This window comes from Mus caroli, unplaced genomic scaffold, assembly GCF_978045245.1.
Source record: "Mus caroli unplaced genomic scaffold, Mus_caroli_1 scaffold_11, whole genome shotgun sequence".
NCBI lineage: Eukaryota > Metazoa > Chordata > Mammalia > Rodentia > Muridae > Mus > Mus caroli.
In genome coordinates this window covers 78,660,354-78,680,622 of record NW_028227266.1, presented here as the reverse complement: position 1 = coordinate 78,680,622, position 20,269 = coordinate 78,660,354, and the positions used below count along the sequence as shown (strand labels likewise).

The 20,269-nt window shown below is 42.4% G+C and overlaps 1 protein-coding gene across 4 annotated transcripts in view; it reads left to right on the top strand.

Moving 5' to 3' along the window:
- Positions 1-20,269, top strand: part of Filip1 (filamin A interacting protein 1) — a 196,404-nt gene that overhangs the window by 79,876 nt on the left and 96,259 nt on the right. For all 4 annotated transcript variants that reach the window (XM_029481660.2, XM_021172494.3, XM_021172493.3 and 1 more), the window contains exon 2: positions 15,264-15,545. In XM_029481660.2, the coding sequence (XP_029337520.1) occupies positions 15,270-15,545 (276 nt within the window). In that variant the 5' untranslated portion in view covers positions 15,264-15,269. The remainder of the gene's footprint in view (positions 1-15,263; positions 15,546-20,269) is intronic.

The following is a 20,269-nucleotide window of genomic DNA, read 5'->3' as shown; positions in this document are numbered from 1 at the left end:
CTACAGAGTACATTTTAAATTTTTAATTGATTACATTAAAAAACGAAACCCTGTGGGGAAAGCTTGCAGTGCCCTGCACAAGGAGGGTACTCTGTAATTTCTTTTTCAAAGGATTGGCTTGCAATGATAGTAATATGAACTCACTTTTACAGTAAACTAAGATAAAAGTTGACCTGGAAATAACTCATTTAGCAAAAGGTCTTCGAGGTTTTGTCCAGCTCAGCCTGTGGCTCCCCTTCTGAAACAGTTTCACTGTGATGCGCCTGCTGACAATAACCAGCTGGACTTCCTTTTGCTACCAAGTCCCTGGCACTCTCAGATCACTCAGTCAACCTAGTAAAGAGGACCCAGACATTTGCTCACACAAGGAATGGTATCTGTGTGATCGCCATCCATTCTGTCTGCAGACTTGTTCTTTAGCAACCAGTTTTAAAGTGGCAAAACAGCTGTTGTAAGTTTTCCCTTTCAGCAATACATGCACACATAGGGTTTTGGTGCTTTTAAATATACAGATGAGAGGCTGGAGAGAGGGCTCAGCAGTTAAGAGCACTGGCTGCTCTTCCAGAGGACCAGGGTTCAATTCCTGGAAACCGCATGGCAGCTCTGGAACTCCAGGTCTAGCAGATTGGACACCCTCACACAGACATACATGCAGGCAAAACACCAATGTGCATTAAATAAATATTAAAAAAAATAAATTTACAGTTGAAGGAACTCAGAAGGAACCGTGTGACTATTTGGGCAAGTCTAAGCAATGTTCCAAGCATACGTGTAACATTCACAGTTTAGGTAAAATTTATCAATAAATGGAAAACCCTAATTCTCAATCCTGGAATTAGCACTTTAGATCAAGCAAAAGTCTATTGATAATATTTTCAAAAACTCTACCTCTACACAGCTCACATATATGTTATAGTCACTCATTTAGAATAATTTAAGAGATTTTTTTTTTTCCATAGAGAATTTCTCTCCTGAGGTTTTGATTTGGGGAGCTTGTTTCTTATAATTCCTCTTGTCTGGACTCCTGTCCGTCACTGGATACAGTCCCATAGCACCAGAAAGGACAGAGAGGCATTTTGGCCATTACCTCAGCTGGCCTATGGGCCCCAATCTGTAGGAGATTTGCCTGCCTCGGACAGTTGGCTGTGCGGTGGGGGAGACTCTGTGTGCAAGCATGCCACACCTTAGTTCTGTTTGACAGCTGTCAGGTAAATCTTCGTTGGTGGCCACAAGTGTCATTAGGAGAGAGAAAGTGGGCACTGACGACAAACAGCTTAGCAGTCCTAGAAGAGCAGCCCCCTTTGCATCCTGTGGCCAGTGAGTCATGCCTGCGGAGCAGAAGCAGAGGTGGCAGCGAGTGAGGGAGCAGGGGAAGGATGCCCTCCCGGTGACAAATTTGGAAAATGCTCACTTTGGGCATTTTTGTTGGCTTGAATGGCAGCTGATGAAAATAAGGTAGTGTTGAATTACTGGGAAAGTATTTTTTCTCATGGCTACATGAGAAACAGACTCTGCTATTTATGTGCATCTTAATTTTTAGACGTTAAAACTGTTGGCGTGCAGCCAAATTTAAAAATAACCTGTGTTTTGTACTTTCTTGATGCGTAACTATAGAACATTCCTTGACCTTCCTCCACCCCATCTCCCAGTATTTAGTTACCATGGCTCCTAACAAAGCTATTTTTTTTTCTTGACATGACAGGATGGCAGGGCCCTAGAAAGCCTGGAAATGCAAACTCAAAGTTTGTCTTATGGTGTGCAACTGGTTAACATACTGTGATTCTGTCACAGCTTGTGACTTTTCTGTGCCTGTCCTCGGTTTTGACTTTCTCTTTGTAGTTCCTCCTCAGGCATCAGGCACCTGAGTTTCTTGTTTCAGCTGGAAGAAGCTTGTTCATCCCCAAGGGATCAGCTGAGTACGCCCACTCAAAACTGTCCTGGGTAGGAATGTAGCTGCATCTGCAGAGGACTTGTCTAAGATGCAAAAGCTACATTTTTTTCGACTCAATACCAGCCTTAGAAAACAAACAGTATCACCAACAAACATCATTTTCCAAAGCTTTCCCCTTTGCCCAGGTCTTCAGCTTTCTGTCTTTGCATGTTTTCTGATTTACTACATCTCAGGAGTAATACCACATCAAATTTACTGAATTCTCAGATAGGAGACTAGTACTAAAGACGGCCTCACACTTCCTTTATTTAAAAGAAAAAATAGATAAAAATTTCTGTTTGGTGAGTAGTTACATGAGAGGCAGAGAGGCACTGAGGCGTGAGTGCCTACTGCATTTGTTTACAATGAGTTTACTGATGGTGGCCGTCCGTGCACACAACTCCTCTGGGAATCTGATGGCCTCGGAGCTGGAACAGCTCTGCTCCAGACTTCGAGAGTATGATGATATTTAAAAGAAGACTTTATATCCATGATCTAAACATCCTTCTATACTTAAAAGTTTTCAAAAAGATAACCACTTTTAGTAATAAAAACCAATAGTAGTAACAATAATAATAATGATGATGATAATAATAACAACTCATCAAAGTTAATCCCCCCAATGCATATGGCACAATTCTACTACATGACTTCTTTCCTTGTTTTTAAAATCATATTTATTATTATCATTAGAATATATGACATATATCCATGTGTGTAAATCAGATGACAGCTGTGAGGTGTCAGTTTGCTCCTTCTACCTTGGGTACCAGAGATTGAGAGTTCAGATCACCAGGTTCCTGGGATGCCCTTTATCCCCTGACCCATCCTCCTGGCCTACTCGTTTTCTTCATGACTATTTTCAACTTTGCTCTTTAGTTCTCTTAAAAACCTTTCCCCAAATGTCTCTGTAGGCAGGAAAGTTAACCTGAACATTTCCTGGTAAACTCGCTGATATTGGCTGAGTTAGTCCTAGTTGAAATTAATCCATTTCAGTCTTCCTGTCTGCTCTCTCAACCCCCCTTTACATTTTGGGGTGTAGCTGAGCCCTGCACATTGGTGGTAGCGAAAAGAGCTCTGGGGGAAGTAACCAGGAGTCTGGCTTTTGTCTGCTTTACAGTGGCCGCTGCTTCCAAGAGGCCGCTGTCAGGACTGCCTATCTAATTAAAAAGCCCAGTGAAAAATGAAAATGTGGGAGGTGGGTAGGTGTCCAAGGATAATTAAGAATTTCAAATTGGGCTGGTAGCACAGGCTTATAATCTTGGGCCTTTCTTTTATGGCAAAACAAGAGGATCAGGAGGCCAAAGATTTTTGGCTGCATGATGACAATGAGGCCATGGGATGCAGGTCAAAAACAAAAAACAAAAACAAAGCAAAAAAAAAGGGGGGGTGGAGGGAAGGGGATGAAATATTTCAAGGAAGAGCACAGAACAAGCAGTGGTCTGTATGACTGCTCAGCTCACACAACAGTGGAGCCCACTCTATTTGCACTCACTGCTGTCCTCTCCAGGCTGACTCCCGATGAAATAAACCCACTACTCTCTGGAGAAATAACTCTGCTCTCATCTCTGAACTCCATCCTAATCTGCACAGACACCCTGCACCTTCCACTTCAACTCCAGTTTTGGTGCTCTACCTTGAAAGCCCCCTGTACCAGTGATTCATGCGTTAGCACACAGGCTGCCTCTCCAGTCTGTTGTCCAGCTGTACTGGGCTTTTGGCCACTTCTCTGTCTCTCAGAAAATCCTAGAAGGGGCTTGAGGCACACACTGCTAAATCTGGAGTATACATTTGCATATCGCAGGACACGGGCTAGTCACAGTGGGAATCCTCTTGAGTTTTGGCCATAAAACTTCGTGGGAATTCCTTTCCTTTTATGTTCATTTCTTTAGCAGTGTATCTGAAAGAGGAGGTAGGGAGGGACAGAGGACGTCACTGCTGCCCTATCTTTTCTCTCAGTCTGTTCTTATTTTCAAATTACAGCGAGCTGGGGACAGAATGAAAACGGGTAGAAACTGTCCAGCTTAGATGTACCCATCAATCAAGTTTGTTACAGCTTAGATCCAGGTTGATAAACGAAGGGCTAAAGATCAGACAGAGTCACATCGGATGACTTCTCTGCTGTCTGTGATTTCCTGTTGCATGGAGCTGAGTAGAAATACCAGAAGCCAGATAGCCCTGCAAAGTGCAACATGCTTACTGTCGACAGACACAGCTTGCCAACCCCAGTCCTAGATGTTCACAGAACATAAAGTGACCCTGTCCCTCCTGCTTAACTATATGGCAGTGTCTGAAACCTTAGCTGTTAAGCTGTCACAGGGCAGGGATTCCTGCCATAACACTACTGGGAAGGACCATCACACACACAAGTTTGTGGCTTGTGGCTTCACGCCATCCAGTGGGTAATGTGTCTGAACTTTATCATCCTCTCTTAACGGATGAGGAAATTGTGGCTTGGGGTGGGGGTGGGGGGAGGACTGACATGTGCCGGGTTAAGGGCAGCAGCCCTCATGGTGTCACAGAGTTCATGGTAAAGAGGAGTAGGCAGGTAGGAGCACAATTCCATGACTGTTGATGCATAAGTTCGTAGGGTTGGTTGGTGGGCTGAGGTGGGGTGGCTTCGAGGTAGGGAAGAATGCTGGCCGGTGGTCGTAATGCCTTTGTCAAAACCGTTGGTGGCACCTACATACTTCCAGGACACACGCTGGATCTGACACTTGTCATGTGATATGGCATTTTGCACATGATTAAGTCTGAAGTGCCTTAATTAGTTGATCGCAGAGTCCTCTAACTGCATGACCTTTATCTGCACTCTCCTACCAATCAAGTTTATGATGATGGAAGAAGCCAGGCACTCTGCCTAGTGCGAGTGGTAAACACCGTCAATATCTAACATGATGGTGTTGCTACGGTTACCCTCCCAGCACACATATTAACGGGAGTGAGTTTTTACTTCTTGTTCTCCTTGGTTTGTAAGTTGGCTCTGTTCTGTTTGGCCTTACATTTGGACACCTCAGGCTTTTATTTAATCTATAATAAGGAATGTTAAATGACAATTAGAAAAGACAGAGCCTGGGAGTTTAAAATAGACATAACCTTACTCCTTCCATTACAAAAGACTTGACGTTACCCCTTTCATGTTAAAAAAAAAGAAGAAGAAGAAGAAGGATTTGAAAGGCAAGACTTCTTTAAGGACAAGGGAACACACCTGACATGTGGCAGGCAGTTAAAGTCCATGGAGTCATTGTCAACATGCACACATGGGGGAGTCACTTCAGTTTCTCATTTTCCTCCCCTGTCAGCATGGAGCAATGACATCATCCTTCCTTCCACTAACCAAGGCTAATGCTGGCTATCAAATGGGATTTGCCTCATTTTTCTTGAAAATGTAATAAAATTGTTCAAGAATGTTTTCCATAAAAGACAAACATTTTTATAACGTGAAATTTTGCAGTTATTTTAATAGAATAATTAGCACATCTGGAAACTGGAACTCACTCTCTCTCTCTCTCTCTCTCTCTCTCTCTCTCTCTTCCTTCCTTCCTTCCTTCCTTCCTTCCTTCCTTCCTTCCTTCCTTTCTCTCTCTCTCTTTCTCTCTCCTTCTTCCTCTTGCTAACTGAAAGATTGGTCCAACTCATATTCAGTTGTCATAGCTGTTATGTCTGTGGTATTCCAGTGACTTTTATGATTTAAAAAGCTAAACGTAAAGACTGTGTTAGCAAAGTTCCCCTTTAGGTCCATTGAGAATAAAAGAATCGTGCAGGGGCTGGAGAGAGTTCCCTCAGTAGAGCTCTTGTCCTGCAAGCATGAGAACCTGAGTTCAGCCTCCAATATCCATATAAAAGGCCAGGCTTGGCAGCACGTGTCTGTGATCCCTTTCTGGGGGAGGCAGAGACAGGCCGATCCCTGGGGTGCAGTGACCATGCTCTTTAGCTTAGTCTCTGAGCTTCAGGTTCAGTGACAGAGTCTGTGTCAAAACATGGTGGAGTGTGATTGAGGAAGACACTTGACCTTAGCCTCTGGCCTCCCAGTGTCTGAGCACTCACCCACCACCCAGGTTGGACTCACACACTAGGGAATACAGAGGCCGTCCGAGAGAAGGGAAAGTAAGCGTGGGCTTAGAAGAACAAAGTTATCACATGAATCAAGATTGGAGAAAATGTCTCTTATGTTGTGGGGTTTTACATCAGTCATTGTTTCGAGGGGCTGTGGGAGCTTGCATATCCTGCAATTGTATTTCAGCCCCTGGGAGGATGGCTGTGATGCCCTTTGTCTCATCGTTTCTGACCTAGAGATAAAAGCTGCTGTTCAGACTGGAGAATCCAGCTTGCCCTGTATAATAGTTAAGGCTTTCCTGGGTACTGACCTATATATGTGCAAATAACTATTCCTCATTTTGCTTATCTTGATTTTTTTTCAAGTAGGGAAAATAATCAAATTCACCAGAAAACTTAAAGGATCAATAATCACATACATTTGAGAGCCTGGCCCTTTGTATGTAATCAAATAGTTGTTATTGATTATATACTGTGCCTAATGAAACAATGATTTCAGATTTACAATGTCACCCTATAAGCTGGCCTAGCACACACACTTGTAATCCTAGTACCCAGCAAGCTAAGCCAGGAGGATTCTTTAGTATTTGAAGCCCTCCTGGACTATACAGGGAATTCTAAGCCAGCCAGATCAGCTTGAAGCAGTCCCTGTTTCAAACAAACAAACAAACAAACAAACAAACAAGGAACCTACCAAAAGCACACACTACTACATATATAATAAATATATTTCAAAATGTATTTAAAGGTCAAGAATTAATAATTGATGTTGGAATTATATGAAAACCATGTTGGAGGTTATTCCATCATTATTGTACATATCTGTCTTATAACTAAATACATGAGTGCATTTCTTTTTTATATCTTGATAATAACATTGCTTATGTTAAAGAAGGAAGAAAAAAAACCCAAATCCCTGTTATAGATGCTGTAAATAAACAAAAGAGGCGCAATGATACCCAGGCTGCCGTGTCACAGGCCTTTGTGGTATATTCTGTTCATAGGAAATAAGGACCCCTAAGGGATGTGTGGAGACGGACAGAACCCCGAAGCTCACTCGTCAGCCCATCTAGCTGCATCACTAAGCCACAGTGAGAGTCTCTGGTTCAAAAACTAAGGTGGAGAATGAAGAAGACACCTGACACTCACATCTGGCCTCCACAGGCATGTGCACATACCTGTCATCTACCACCTGCCTACATGACCAGGTGTATACAGCACACACAAAGGATGTTGTGCAACATGTATCACTTCTTGTTACTTGTCAGAGGAGATTTTAAAAGCACGAGGGTAAAGCCAGTGAAATTGTTCACTGGGCAAACACACTTTGTCACTAAGCCTAGTGACCTGAGTTAATTCCCTGGGACTCACAAGGTAGAAAATGAAAAACAACTCCCAAAATTGTCCTTAGTGTCCCACCCTCATCATACCACTCGTACAGCCCCAGACATGTGTGCACACATGTGTTACCCACACGTGTGTGTACACATATACACACACATCAACATAAAACAATTTACAAGATGAGGGTAGTCTCTTTGCATTTTTAACCTTTATTTAAAAACAATATTGCAAATTAGTAATTTCTTATACACCTATTTTTAAAAAGGTTTCTTTAAAATATGTATTTTATGTTGCATAATCTTCCTCGTGTTCCTCCTCATACGACCACTTTTGCCCCTTTCTCTATTGTTGGACTAGATTATTACTCATGGGCAATTTTTAAAAATTATCTTTTATTGTTTGGGTATTTTGCCTTCATGTGTGTCCAAGTGCTGTGTGCATGCAGTGCCCTTAGAAGCCAGAAGAAGGTAAAAGAGTTCCCCAGACCTGGAGTTACAGATGTTGTGAGCTGCCTGTGAGTTCTGGGAATCAGTAACTGGTCCTCCGAAAGAGCCACCAGGGCTCTTAACTGCCGAGCCTTCTCTAGACCCATAGCAGTTATGTAGAAATAAAATGTACCTACTATGATTTGTAGAGAGATACAAATCTACATACAAATAGATAAACATAGGAAATGTATGGAAGACGAGACAGGGAGTTCAAATTTTCTGGTGGAGTATCTTGGGTACTGGACAATGGCTGGTGGAAAGGCCAGGCAGCACAGAAGACACTGTGACAAAGAATTAATCAGTTTGGGACTTAAAGTATTTGGGGAAGGTCGCTGTCTGTCATCACTCCCACTCCGCTGCGTAGCTCACGTTGTGCTTTCTTCTGCTCCCACATTTCACTCCACAGCACTTCTCCTTTCTTTAATTTTTTAAAAAATATTTATATGACTACACTGTAGCTGTCTTCAGACACACCAGAAGAGGGCATCAGATCCCATTACAGATGGTTGTGAGCCACCATGTGGTTGCTGGGAATTGAACTCAGAACCTCTGGAAGAGCAGTCAGTGCTCTTACCCACTGAGCCATCTCTCCAGCATCCACGGCATTTCTCTACCCTAGTCTCTTGCTAGATTTTGGAATTATTTTCCTAGAAAACTTTTATAGGTCTGCTGCTATCATCCTTGAGTCACATTAAACAGAATTCATAAAGCATTTCAGCACAGTTCTAGGCTAGGGTAGAATAATATTTTTCTGATTTGCCCCAGTTTGTGTGGTATTTTTTTTGTTGTTGTTGTTATTATTACTATTATTATTATTACTATTATTTTATTATTATTATTATTAGATGAGTACAGAGGCTCAGAAAATCCTCCAAATTCTTATGCTTCATGAGACTAATGGAATATTTAACTTGTCTGGCTAGATCTGGCTTAGCAGGAGAAAAACATTTTAAAATTTAAAAATCTGGTTATTGCAAAGGTTTAAAAAATGTGGACGAGAGGCAAAGAGTTCACTTTCCAGGTCTTGTGGTACAGAGTGTGAAGGGTTAAAGAAAGAAACCATGGTAACAGGTAGGACAACCTGGGAGAAAGTTGTAACGTTTAGGGTCTTCCCAGGAGCCTTTCTGAACAGTGAGCACGGCTAAGATGGAAATCTTTCTGAGATGCTCAAACGTTTCATGGGCTGGGATATTTATAAACAGATTTGACAGAGTATCCGTGATGCACAGAGGACGTAACCTGGTGGTGCAGAGAAGGAGGTAGGTGGTTTGGTTGGTTTTTCTCCTGTTAAAATCCACTGAGGACACAAAACTAGAACCAATGATTTCCTTTGCCTCTGGCTTTAGGCACGCTGGGTTTTTTTGTCTTTTCTGTTTGAAAGAATGAGGATGGTGTGTGATGATGTCCTGAACTCCCCTGACCCTACTCCCCTTTATAAGGCCACGCTGTAAAACATAACCCTTCCTGCAGTGATGGGGTTTCCTTTTTCTATGTGGTAGGCTTTTTTTCTTATAATCCTGTAAAGTTTTTGTTTTTGTTTTTTCTATTCATAGTTTCTGAGGATTTTCTGAGCCTCTGCACTCATGTAGTAATAATAACAACAACAACAAAAACAAAATACCACACAAACTGGGGCAAATCAGAAAAATATTATTCTACCCTAGCCTAGAACGGTGCTGAAATGCTTTATGAATTCTGTTTAATGTGACTCAAGGATGATAGCAGCAGACCTATAAAAGTTTTCTAGGAAAATAATTCCAAAATCTAGCAAGAGACTAGGCTAGAGAAATGCCGTGGATGCTGGAGAGATGGCTCAGTGGGTAAGAGCACTGACTGTTCTTCCAGAGGTTCTCAGTTCAATTCCCAGCAACCACATGGTGGCTCACAACCATCTGTAATGGGATCTGATGCCCTCTTCTGGTGTGTCTGAAGACAGCTACAGTGTAGTCATATAATTTTTTTTTTTTTAAATTAAAGAAAGGAGAAGTGCTGTGGAGTGAATTATACATCTATATGATATCTTATGTGCCAGGTAGACTCTTGAAACTATGAATAGAAAAAACAAAACCCAAAAGAGACAGGGGTTGGATGTTTTGAGATGCTAATGGGCATAAGAAAGAGCTAAGCTTGGGCAGAAAAGAAGTTTTTGTTGGTGGTGAGGATAGGGAGTGTGTTGAGCAGAGTTGTATCGCAACAGGAGGAGGAGTGCCTGATATGGATCAAGGGCAAGCATGGGTGTACCAGGGCAAATTCACCATTAAGGTCTGGAGGGGCCAAGGAAGCTGGGTATGAGAATGGACATTTAACTGCTAAAGGTGTATCCCCTTTTCCCTCTTCTTTATTTTTAAAGAGGATTTATTTTAGTGTGTACACTGTGTGAGGGTGGGGATGGGGTGGGGATGGGGTAGGGGTGGGGTTTAGGGTGACTGTAGAAGACATAAGAAGGCAGCACTGGAGTTGCGGGCAGTTGTGAGGTTCAGGACACAGGTACTAGGAACCTGCCTGTCTTCTGCAAGAGCAAATACTCTTTAGGTCTGGACTATCTCTCCAGACTTTCTTCAAATGCTGTGGAAATGCTTGTAATTTCAGTAGAAATGACACCACGGATTTGTATTTATATTTTGTAATTCATTTGCTCTCACTCATCTGGCAGAACACAGTGGTACTGCCCAGTGTAGAAGGCAGCAGGAATGAAGAGGAGGGAGCATCCTAGATAAGAGGAGTCTCAGGATGCCATTCAGCCCTCCTTTCTTCCCACTCTACTCAGCAAATTCCATGCTCTGTGTTGCTGCTGTCAGGTTGCTATGGAAGGAAAAATAAGGTATTTAATGAACTATGTTAGCATACCAAATAGAATAATCTGTGCCCACATAATACCAATTTTCAAAAACCGTCTGCAAAACTTGATGTGGGTCTTCAGTGTATCTTACCTGTTTTCTAGGGAAAACCTCTTTTGAGGAATGTGCCATGGAGGGCTGTGAAGGCATCTGAATTCCTTCTGGGAGTTTATCTTCGGTTTTCTAACTTACAGCTTTGCCTTGCGGTGGGCTCTTGAAGGCCGGTGGGGCTCCACCTGCATGCCCCGCCATCACCCTGTTCTCCTTGCAAGCACAATGGACTGGATTTTACATTAAACCTTTGCTATTGTTTGGTTTTGGGACCTTTAGGGCAGTCATGGCCATCCCTGTTCAGACTTTGTGTCCTGTTTTCATTAGAACAGGACACCACATTGTTCCTCAGGAAGGGTCTTGAGAAATGCATCATTTCACAGGCTCCACAGTACATTGGTTTAAAAATGGATGTTTTTGGTTTTTCCCTTGGTAACCTAGTTTCAGTTATTATAGGAATTCTGTATGTGCCTGTGGAGGAGAACATACATACACACTTCCCCAGTTCCACTGAGCATCCCAAGAAAACATTAGTTCCTGAGCACTCGTGGTGTTTTCTTCATCCTCTGATCTCCACCATCAGAGATGGACTCAGACCCTAGCTCTTCTCAGCCGTGTGAACAAGGGAACGATAGTTTATATCTTTACACCTCTTGCTCTCATCTGCAAGTCTCAGAATAGCAGCACCTGCTCTTGGAGGTGGGTGTAGTGTCAGATGTTAGCCTGTGTGTAAAGTGCTTCAGGCCTTGTAGGTAAGAGGTATCGGGAGCTGTTGGAAATGAGACAGGCATGGATCTCTCTCACTGACATAGCAGGAGGTACCTTGCCAAAACATTCGTCCCTACAAGACATAATAAAGTGGCTTAAAGTAATTCTTAGAGGTAACACAGTTGGTTATGCTATTGAAAATTGTATTCTCTCCTCCCAGGCTCTGTCTAATTTCTTCCTGAACTGTCTTGACTAGAGTGTTATCCCTGATGAATTTCACATTCCAATGATAGAACAGGTGCCGATGGCAGATGTTGTTATGGAAATAAACATAAAAGACTGTATCTGGCTTACCAAGAAAGGACTAGAAATTTATGTGTCCATGTCAAAAGGAAATTAACCACTGTCCAAGTTCACCAACACCAATAAAACAGTATTTGCTTAGGCAAAACGAACATCAAGGAATCCACATGGCTGGGCACCAGAGCTTAAGCTTTCAAACTAAAATGATGTACAACTGCTAGATGATTCTAGAATCGTGTTGGACCATTAAAAAACTTACCTGGGAACATTAACTTCAGGTGGAAATGTTTAGAAAGAACCAAATATAAAGACACTTGATAATAAGTTGGCTCTACTTTCTGTATTTTTGCAAATACAACTACGATTAGCACAAACACTGTGACATAGATAAACACAGACACGTAAGACGGTCAGGAACAAGTCCTGTGTTTTGATTACAGAGCTGAGGCAGTTTAAATAACCACCCTACATCCCATGCTTTGGCAACTATTACCTAGAAATTCTGTTAATGCGTGCTCTAAATCAAAGCTATTAAATTAATATTTAATCGATCATCCCAAACAGCTTTAAGACTTTACAGAGATGGTTGTTACTCCAATCATGGAGTTGCTGAGTTGTTATTTGGGAAGCCCACGCTGGGTGGGTGTGATGCGTGATGAGTTGTGAGTTTAACCTGAGCCTCTTTCTACCATTCGTTTGTCTTTCTTTTCCTCCTTTCTTTACCTTCCCTCATTGCTTTTTCTTCCTCTTCCTTCTATTTTCAATTTTTAAAAGCCTTTGTTTCTTTTACATTTCCAAATTAAATTACATATGGCTGTTTAGCCTGTATATGTCTGTGTATCATATGCATGCCTGTTGTCTGTGTAGAAAGGAGTATTGGACTCCCTGAAACAGGAGTTGCGGATAGTTCTGAGCGCCCATGTGGTTGCTGGGAACAGAACCCTGGTCCTCTTGCACGGGTAGCATGTGCTGAGCCATCTCTGCAGCCCCACCCTCTTTCTTCTCTAAAGCCATCTTGAAGCTTAGGTTAGCTCACAAATAAGCTGTGCTAATGTATAGTAGATATGTTCCAAAGGGCCTTGGTTTCTGCTATAAAGTAACATCATTTTGTTGTTGTTTACCAGAGAAGTACAAAAGACTCTAAAATTGAGAAGTAATCACTGGGTCAATCAGAAAACTGTGTGCCAATATCAAGGAATACTGTTTCAGTTCATATTGTTACACTTATAGAGTGCTGCCATCCATAAAAGAGTCCATTTCATTGTAAGAGTTCTTTTTAAAAAGGACACAAGCTGTTGATTTCAATATTCATTTGAAGGAGATATCATACCATGTTTATATATTTACAAAAATCTGTTTTAAATAGCTTTCCCTAGTTCCTGAAATATGATTAGGTTCATAAAGCGAATTTATGTTCCAATAATGAAGTCATTGGACTAAATAATGATAATCTCATTGCTAATCTGTTTCTGGAGAACACTTTTTATACTGAGAATTTAAAATAAGGCCACATCTTTTTTTTTTTTTTTTTGGTTTTTCGAGACAGGGTTTCTCTGTATAGCCCTGGCTGATCCTGGAACTCTGTAGACCAGGCTGGCCTCGAACTCAGAAATCCACCTGCCTCTGCCTCCCGAGTGCTGGGATTAAAGGCGTGCGCCACCACGCCCGGCATAAGGCCACATTTTAGTGACTTTCCATTGCTGTGCTAACACACTATGAAAAAGGCAACTTACAGAAGAGTTTATCTGAGGCTCACAGTTCAGAAGGCTCACATCTGTCCTGGTGGGGAACATGGGCGTGGGCGGGCAGACATGGTGCTGCAGCAGGAGCTAAGAGTTACGTCTAGATCCATGAGGTAGAGAGAACACACTGGGAATGGCATGGACTGTTGAAACCTCAGGTCCACGCTCATAACACACCTCTTCCAAGAAGCCCACACCTCTTAACGCTGCCCAAACAGTTCCACCAACTGGGATAGGGAGAATTTTGGTTTCTTTTAAAACATAAAAATGTTATGGGAATATGTTTTAATCCCAGGTGTGGGTCTGCTTCAGATTATCCACAGCAGCTGACTGTGATTTGTCTTGTGCTTTGGCAGGGGTGTGATTTTGCGAATGTGTGACATTTGGAATTCTTGGGACTCTTGAGTGCGTATAAAAATGCTAGACTCCCAAGAGGGGCTGCAGCCACTGTTACTCCTGCCGTTGCTGGTTGGAGATATCCCAGTGACTGAGATTAAATTTACCCCAAAGAACTCAGTACCCCTAATTGGCAAGAAGTAATCTAAGGATATTGACTCCTTCTGTCCCCTCTAGACTTCATCCTTTCCTACCTAGTGTTGGGATCGGAAGGGATAAGGGTGGTGGAAATAGAAACCCATAAAGTAGCCAGAAATCCAGCTACCAGTTGAGGACTCAAAATTATGAGCCTTTGGGGACCATTGTCATTCAAACAACCACAAACCACCTCCTGCACACTGAATGTTATGTTTTAGGCAACTTTTGTAGCATGACCCCAGGGTATTGGTGCTTTCTTCTATGACTTCAGTTCCAGCCTTTGAGCTGGGTGTGTTGGTTTGCAGCATCTCGGTTGCTCCTGTTAATGTCCCAGGGGGGCAGCATTAAAACATTCTTCATATAATGATGGGAATGTTCTCGCCATGTGGTGGGTGCACATCTTATCTATGGCTTTCTCGTTCTCCAGAGAATATTATCTAAATTTTTATTTTGAAATCGATCATTTTCTCCAAGTTTGTTGCTCTGTTATCACTGCTAATGACTGAGACAGAGAGCTCACCTTGGAAAAAGAAGCTAAGGAAAAATAAAAATCCCTGTCCTGTGCACTGTCCTCTCTAGTATTTCCTGTGATTTTCACCCCTGGTGATGCTTCAAGTGTGAATCTTCTAGTAAGTGGTTTTATGTAGACTCTTGGCTTTATTCCAATGATGTGGTTAGTTCCTGTATAACCCACGTCATTTTCTCCATAGCTGATATCGTGGTGAATATGCAGTGCTGCTGCAGTAGTGAGCAGGATATAAGTCTTGTGGCTGACTACCGTCCATGGTTTGCTCAGACATCCTCTCTTCTCTTTGCTGTGCCTTGGGTTCTAGGATCCCATTCTAGAAGCCGTGGTCACATGTATTTGCCTGGGCTGCAACAAATTTTATTGCTTCTGATAACTTTCATCATTGGAATGATTCCTGGCTGGGAGTTTTGAGAAATCACACCTGTGCTTACCCTGTTCATAAAGTGCCTTGTAAGATCTCAAGGTACATTGCCAGTCTATCTCGCTGTAGGTGACACGATCCATGTCACTGAGAACAGTTGATGCCTCTCTTGATCTTGGCTTGAGGTGTCTTTTACTTCTCCCTGAAGACCAACCAAGCGTTTTCTTGGAACTTTAAACGGTATTGACCGAGGCTAGCAGGGAGCTAATGGGGGGTGCTCTTTCACTCTTGATTGGTCAAATTGTAAAGCTAAGTTTCTAAGTGTTTAGACAAAAATATTTTCAGTGGTGATAAAGAACGTCTCTCCTCATGTGTTGCAGGTGGGAATGAGATCACGAAATCAAGGTGGAGAAAGTTCATCTAATGGGCATGTCTCCTGCCCCAAGCCCTCCATCATCAGCAGTGATGGTGGTAAGGGACCCTCAGAAGATGCAAAAAAGAACAAGGCAAATCGGAAGGGGGAGGATGATGTCATGGCTTCCGGAACTGTCAAACGACACCTCAAGCCATCTGGAGAGAGTGAGAAAAAGACTAAGAAGCCTCTGGAGTTATCCAAGGAGGATCTCATCCAGCTCCTGAGTATCATGGAAGGGGAGCTGCAGGTAGAGTCAGCTCCTGTGCTGCTAGTTCCCAACCTAGAGAGAGAGGAATATCAACCTGTCCCTCACTGGACTGAGAGCACCACTGGGGAAGGGGGCTTATCATCCTCAGTTATGTCTAAAGCCTAGTGTTGGCACAGGTTCTTACTGAATAAGTATCTGTTTAAAGAACAACAAACGACCAAGTACTAATTTCATCTTCCAGCTTCTCTAGAAGCATAAGGTTTCATCATGATATAATTCAGCAATCATTTAATACCGATTCTATAAAGAGGCTATCTGATTTGGACAGGGCTCTGATGTAAAGATGCAGGAATGTTAGAGACAGGAAAATGGTGTGCTGCAATAAATACTTTTGTGCTTCTTCTAGGAGGGAGTGACAGTGGGCAACAGAAGTAGAGCTTTGTAGAAACCAGCCTTTCTGCTATATCTGGTTTCATTTCTTTGTAACTCAGAAAGTGTTCTGACATGCCACAGGAGTCAAGGCACAGTGACTAGAACAGCACATTGTGAAGTACCCGAATGGTTTCCCAAAGCATTTTCAAGTCTGTTACTTCATTTGATGTTGGTAACTTGGAGGAATAGTTGTTAAGTGTTGGGTAAATGAAGAAGCTGAGGTTAGGAGCCTTGAACTGGCTTGTCCAGATCTCATCTCAGCACTTGGTTCAGCAATCTTTCTGCTCATCCACAGCAATTTTTTTCTGGCTTTCATCAGCCTGGACTCTTCCAGTAAGTGTGTGTTTTGGAAGACTCAGGAAACAGTGCAAGTTTTCTTGAATTTTTGAGCTTAACACAATTGTATTTCTGACAATAAGGGGAAACAGTGACTTTTTCCCAAGGACAGGATGACTTAAGAATGAAGTTACTGTTTTCAGCTTTTGTTAGTTTTGTTAGCATGCAGAAGCCTCCAAGGAAATACTAGCAACTCTATGAAGTGAACCTCCATTGCTGTACAGCTGCTGTTAGTAGTTCAGCAGCCTTCCCCTAACTAGTGTGGCTTCTACATTCCTCTTCCCATCTGTGTGTGAATGTTAAGATAAGAGAGTCTCTGGGGTAGAGAGAAATATAAATCATACATAACTAAAGTTTCAAAACTACAAATACTGCTGAACAAAATTACATTTAAATTTCATGGCAAAAGGAAAACTTCCCAGACACAACCATTACTAAACATAACGTCACCACTTCTAGATAGAAGTGGTTCTTGTTTCGTTGAGTAGCATTTATTGGATAGAGTTGAGTGATGACCCCAGCTGTGCCCAGTGGTACCTGATGCCTGAGTACAGTGAGAGTGTGTGTGCCTGTTGGAGCAACAGCATCTTCTTGTCTCGTTTCAGTCACACTGGCTACTGTGAAACTGTGGCTCCTGCGGACACTTCTCTCTATCGAAGGCTGTTACATCATGGTGGACTCTGTAAGGCCACTCCTGTGGCTTTTAGGGACATAGTGGTGCTAAGTGTCATTCTAGATGGCTATGTAAAAGATACACTCACGCTCCGGGGAACATGAAGGAAGTACACAGATGTCCCAAAGACAGGTGTTTTCATTTATCTCTTTGAGTTATGAATCCTTATCATGAATACTTCCCTTACATGAATTCCTAGGCAGTTATGAAAAAGAAAAAAAGTAAAATGTGTACAGTGTCATTCAGCTGCTGGGAGAGGAGGGAAGGGGAAATAAAGGGCCCAGTACTTCACAGGGTTCCAAGATGATTTAAATCACAAGCAAACCATCAGACTCACCCATGCAAAGGCACCTATGAAGGTATTTGTGAATGGACATTTTGCAAGGTTCCATTTGTTTAAGAAGAGAGTGATCTTGTATTTAGAGACTAGACACATTCTTGTAGTAGACATTTGTTCTTTCTTAGCACTATCACCTCCCCCAGCCATAATTCCTTCATTTAGGGTCTTCCATGCTCCAGCTGAACTTTTATGATGTATCCTTCCTCCTTCTCCTGGCAGAATCTTCCCTGCCTTGTTCTCTCCCAGATTCCCACCCCCCTTGCTGGATGTCCCACCCGCTTTTATTGTCTAGTTATTGGCCTTTCCAGATTTTATTGACACGGCAGAAAATAAATGGTGAGCATTGTTTATACAAAGTCAAGACAGGAGATTCTTGACATAAGCATTACCACACCACATCTTGGATTAAAATCAGATAGAGCAATAGAGAGATCAGCATTTGAATAGTAAGAGGACACTTTATATTGCGCACAATAACAATATGCCTACACAAATGTGCTTTGGGAAGTACAGTAGGGATGGCTCAACATTCAAGGAGGAATTAATCAGTGTGTTGTTTCTCAAATTTCCATTGGCCACTAGTCTGACTATCGGCTGGTTGTCTGAGTCCAATGCCCTTACTCCACAGATGACCTCCAAAGGTTCTATGTAATATTGGGACTTTAATGCAAACTAGGGATGCCTTATTCCTTCTTCTTTATATCACAAACAGTAATGCCCAGGCCCCAGGAGGGTCAACCCTCTAGTCACAGTATCTATAGATCTGAATTCCTTGTCTCACACGCAGTCCAACATCCTGCCTGTCTTATCACTTGCACCCTGAGGAAAGTTCACATTTGAATTTTGAGATCTTTGTCTTGATCTCCAGAATTTCCTCCATGTAAATTCATATGTAAACCCATAAATCAAAGACATTATGTGGAAAGAGACTTTTTTTTTCAAAGATTTATTTATTATTATATCTAAGTACACTGTAGCTGTCTTCAGACATACCAGAAGAGGGCATCAGCTCACATTACGGATGGTTGTGAGCCACTATGTGTTTGCTGGGATTTGAACTCAGAACCTTTGGAAGAGCAGGCAGTGCTCTTAACCACTGAGCCATCTTCTCCAGCCTGGAAAGATACTTTTTTCAGCAAGAAAAACTGAAGAATTCCTTTTCATCAGGGGGACAGAATGAGTTCAGAGCCCAAGGTTTGATGTGTTGCAAATATTAAAAGTGGGGACCAGTGGAGAAGCCACATGCTGGGTACTATGTAAATCTGGGGTGGGGGTGGAGGGTTGTATTTGCTGCGCACTGGCTGGTGTTCATTCAATGAAGTAGTGTAACCAGGAGGCCTTGGGGTGGGGGTGGGGGTGGAAATCAGATCGATAGGTCGAAGGAAGTAGGGTGATATACAGAAAAATGGGCTTGCAGAGTCTAGGGAAGAAGACAATGATGAGGTCTGTTAGAGAAGAGAATCTTTCAGATTTTTCACTGCCACACTTGAGGGGTTGTAAGCTGCTGTCTCAGCACCAAATCCTGGCATCAGGGCTCTGGGCTGGTTTCCGTTACTACAGTTCTATCCTTGACTGTTCCAGCAACACGTGCTTTCTAATAAATTGGAACATTTTTCCTCTCTCTCTCTGGGTGAAAAACTAGTTACATTTTTCCCAGACCGAGCTGAAAGTAATGAAACTGTACACCCAGCCCGTGGCTTGGGTACCATGATTCATTTCTCCTTGTATTTATTCTAAAATTGCACTTTAAGAATCCAGTCAACTTGGCTGTACTAAACCCAACAAGACTTCAAAGGAAGCAGTACTCTCATCATAAAAACCACACTACAAAAGACTTGGCAAAAGGGCATTCTTATAAAGTAAGTCAAAGCCAGGACATGGATAAATTATTTTTCTTCACTCAAAACAGCATTTTACATTGTAAATTCTCTTGGCGGCATATCTATTTCAATACATTTGGGGGGGGGCGCCCTCAGATTGTATCTCATTATTTCCTCCTTGCATATACAGAGATAGGGAGAAAAGTAGATAACAAACAATTAGATCATGTGTCAGAATACCATTGGCATTTGTGTTTTGCTGGCTAAGTCACACAGGCAGTGGCACACTGAGAAAAATCAAGCCTTTGGCCAGTGGCAGAAGGTGATGTATCTCAAATGTGGTTTATGAAACAACAAAATAGACATAAGGACTTTAGCTCTGTTCTTTTGGAATGTCTGGCCATTTTCTTTAATATTGTTCACTAGCTTCATCTCTACTTCTACGTCTCCTGGCGGGAGCCTGCCCTCTGCACTTCTTCCTCACCAAGGCGGTCCGTTCATCCTTAGAACTTAAGTGTTAGAGACTGACGCGCAGAACTTGAGGAACCCTGTTATGGGGGAGGTGCAAACGCCCAGGGTGTTTCAGGCTTACACCCTCCTTATCTCAGCCTGAGGTGTCAGAGAGCGGAGAGTCTGTCAGTCAGATGACAAGGAACTCTGCTTGGGGAAGACTGAAGCTGTCTGACTTTATGAATGGAATCATTGGAAACGCTTTCAGAATGATCCCCCACAATTCTAAGCCGACTGTCAGTGAGGAGAGGCGGGGGGGGGGGGAGGAAGGTAAAGAGATAGAAGAGATAGAGTGGTGTCTCTTGGAAATCTAGGAATTTAGAAGAAAACTGTTAAGCGTCATTTCAATCTGAAATATATACTCAGACATTGTGGTGGTGGCAGTGGGGCTAAAATCTTTCCTCTTTAGCAGAGCAGCAATACATGTTTCACACAATGAAGACCCTTAGAACACATCTTAACCTCTTTCATTGAAACCACCACATCACTTTTCTCCACATTGAGCTTTCTTTAAAAGACAGTGTGACTTGAATGCTAAATCCTATGGAGAAGTTCCGTAGAATTTCAAAGGTTTGCTATTTGGCCCTTGAATGTTAAGTCTAGGCCTCTGTTCAGTCCCCGGTGTATGAAGGCGGATTTCCTACCTTCTAGT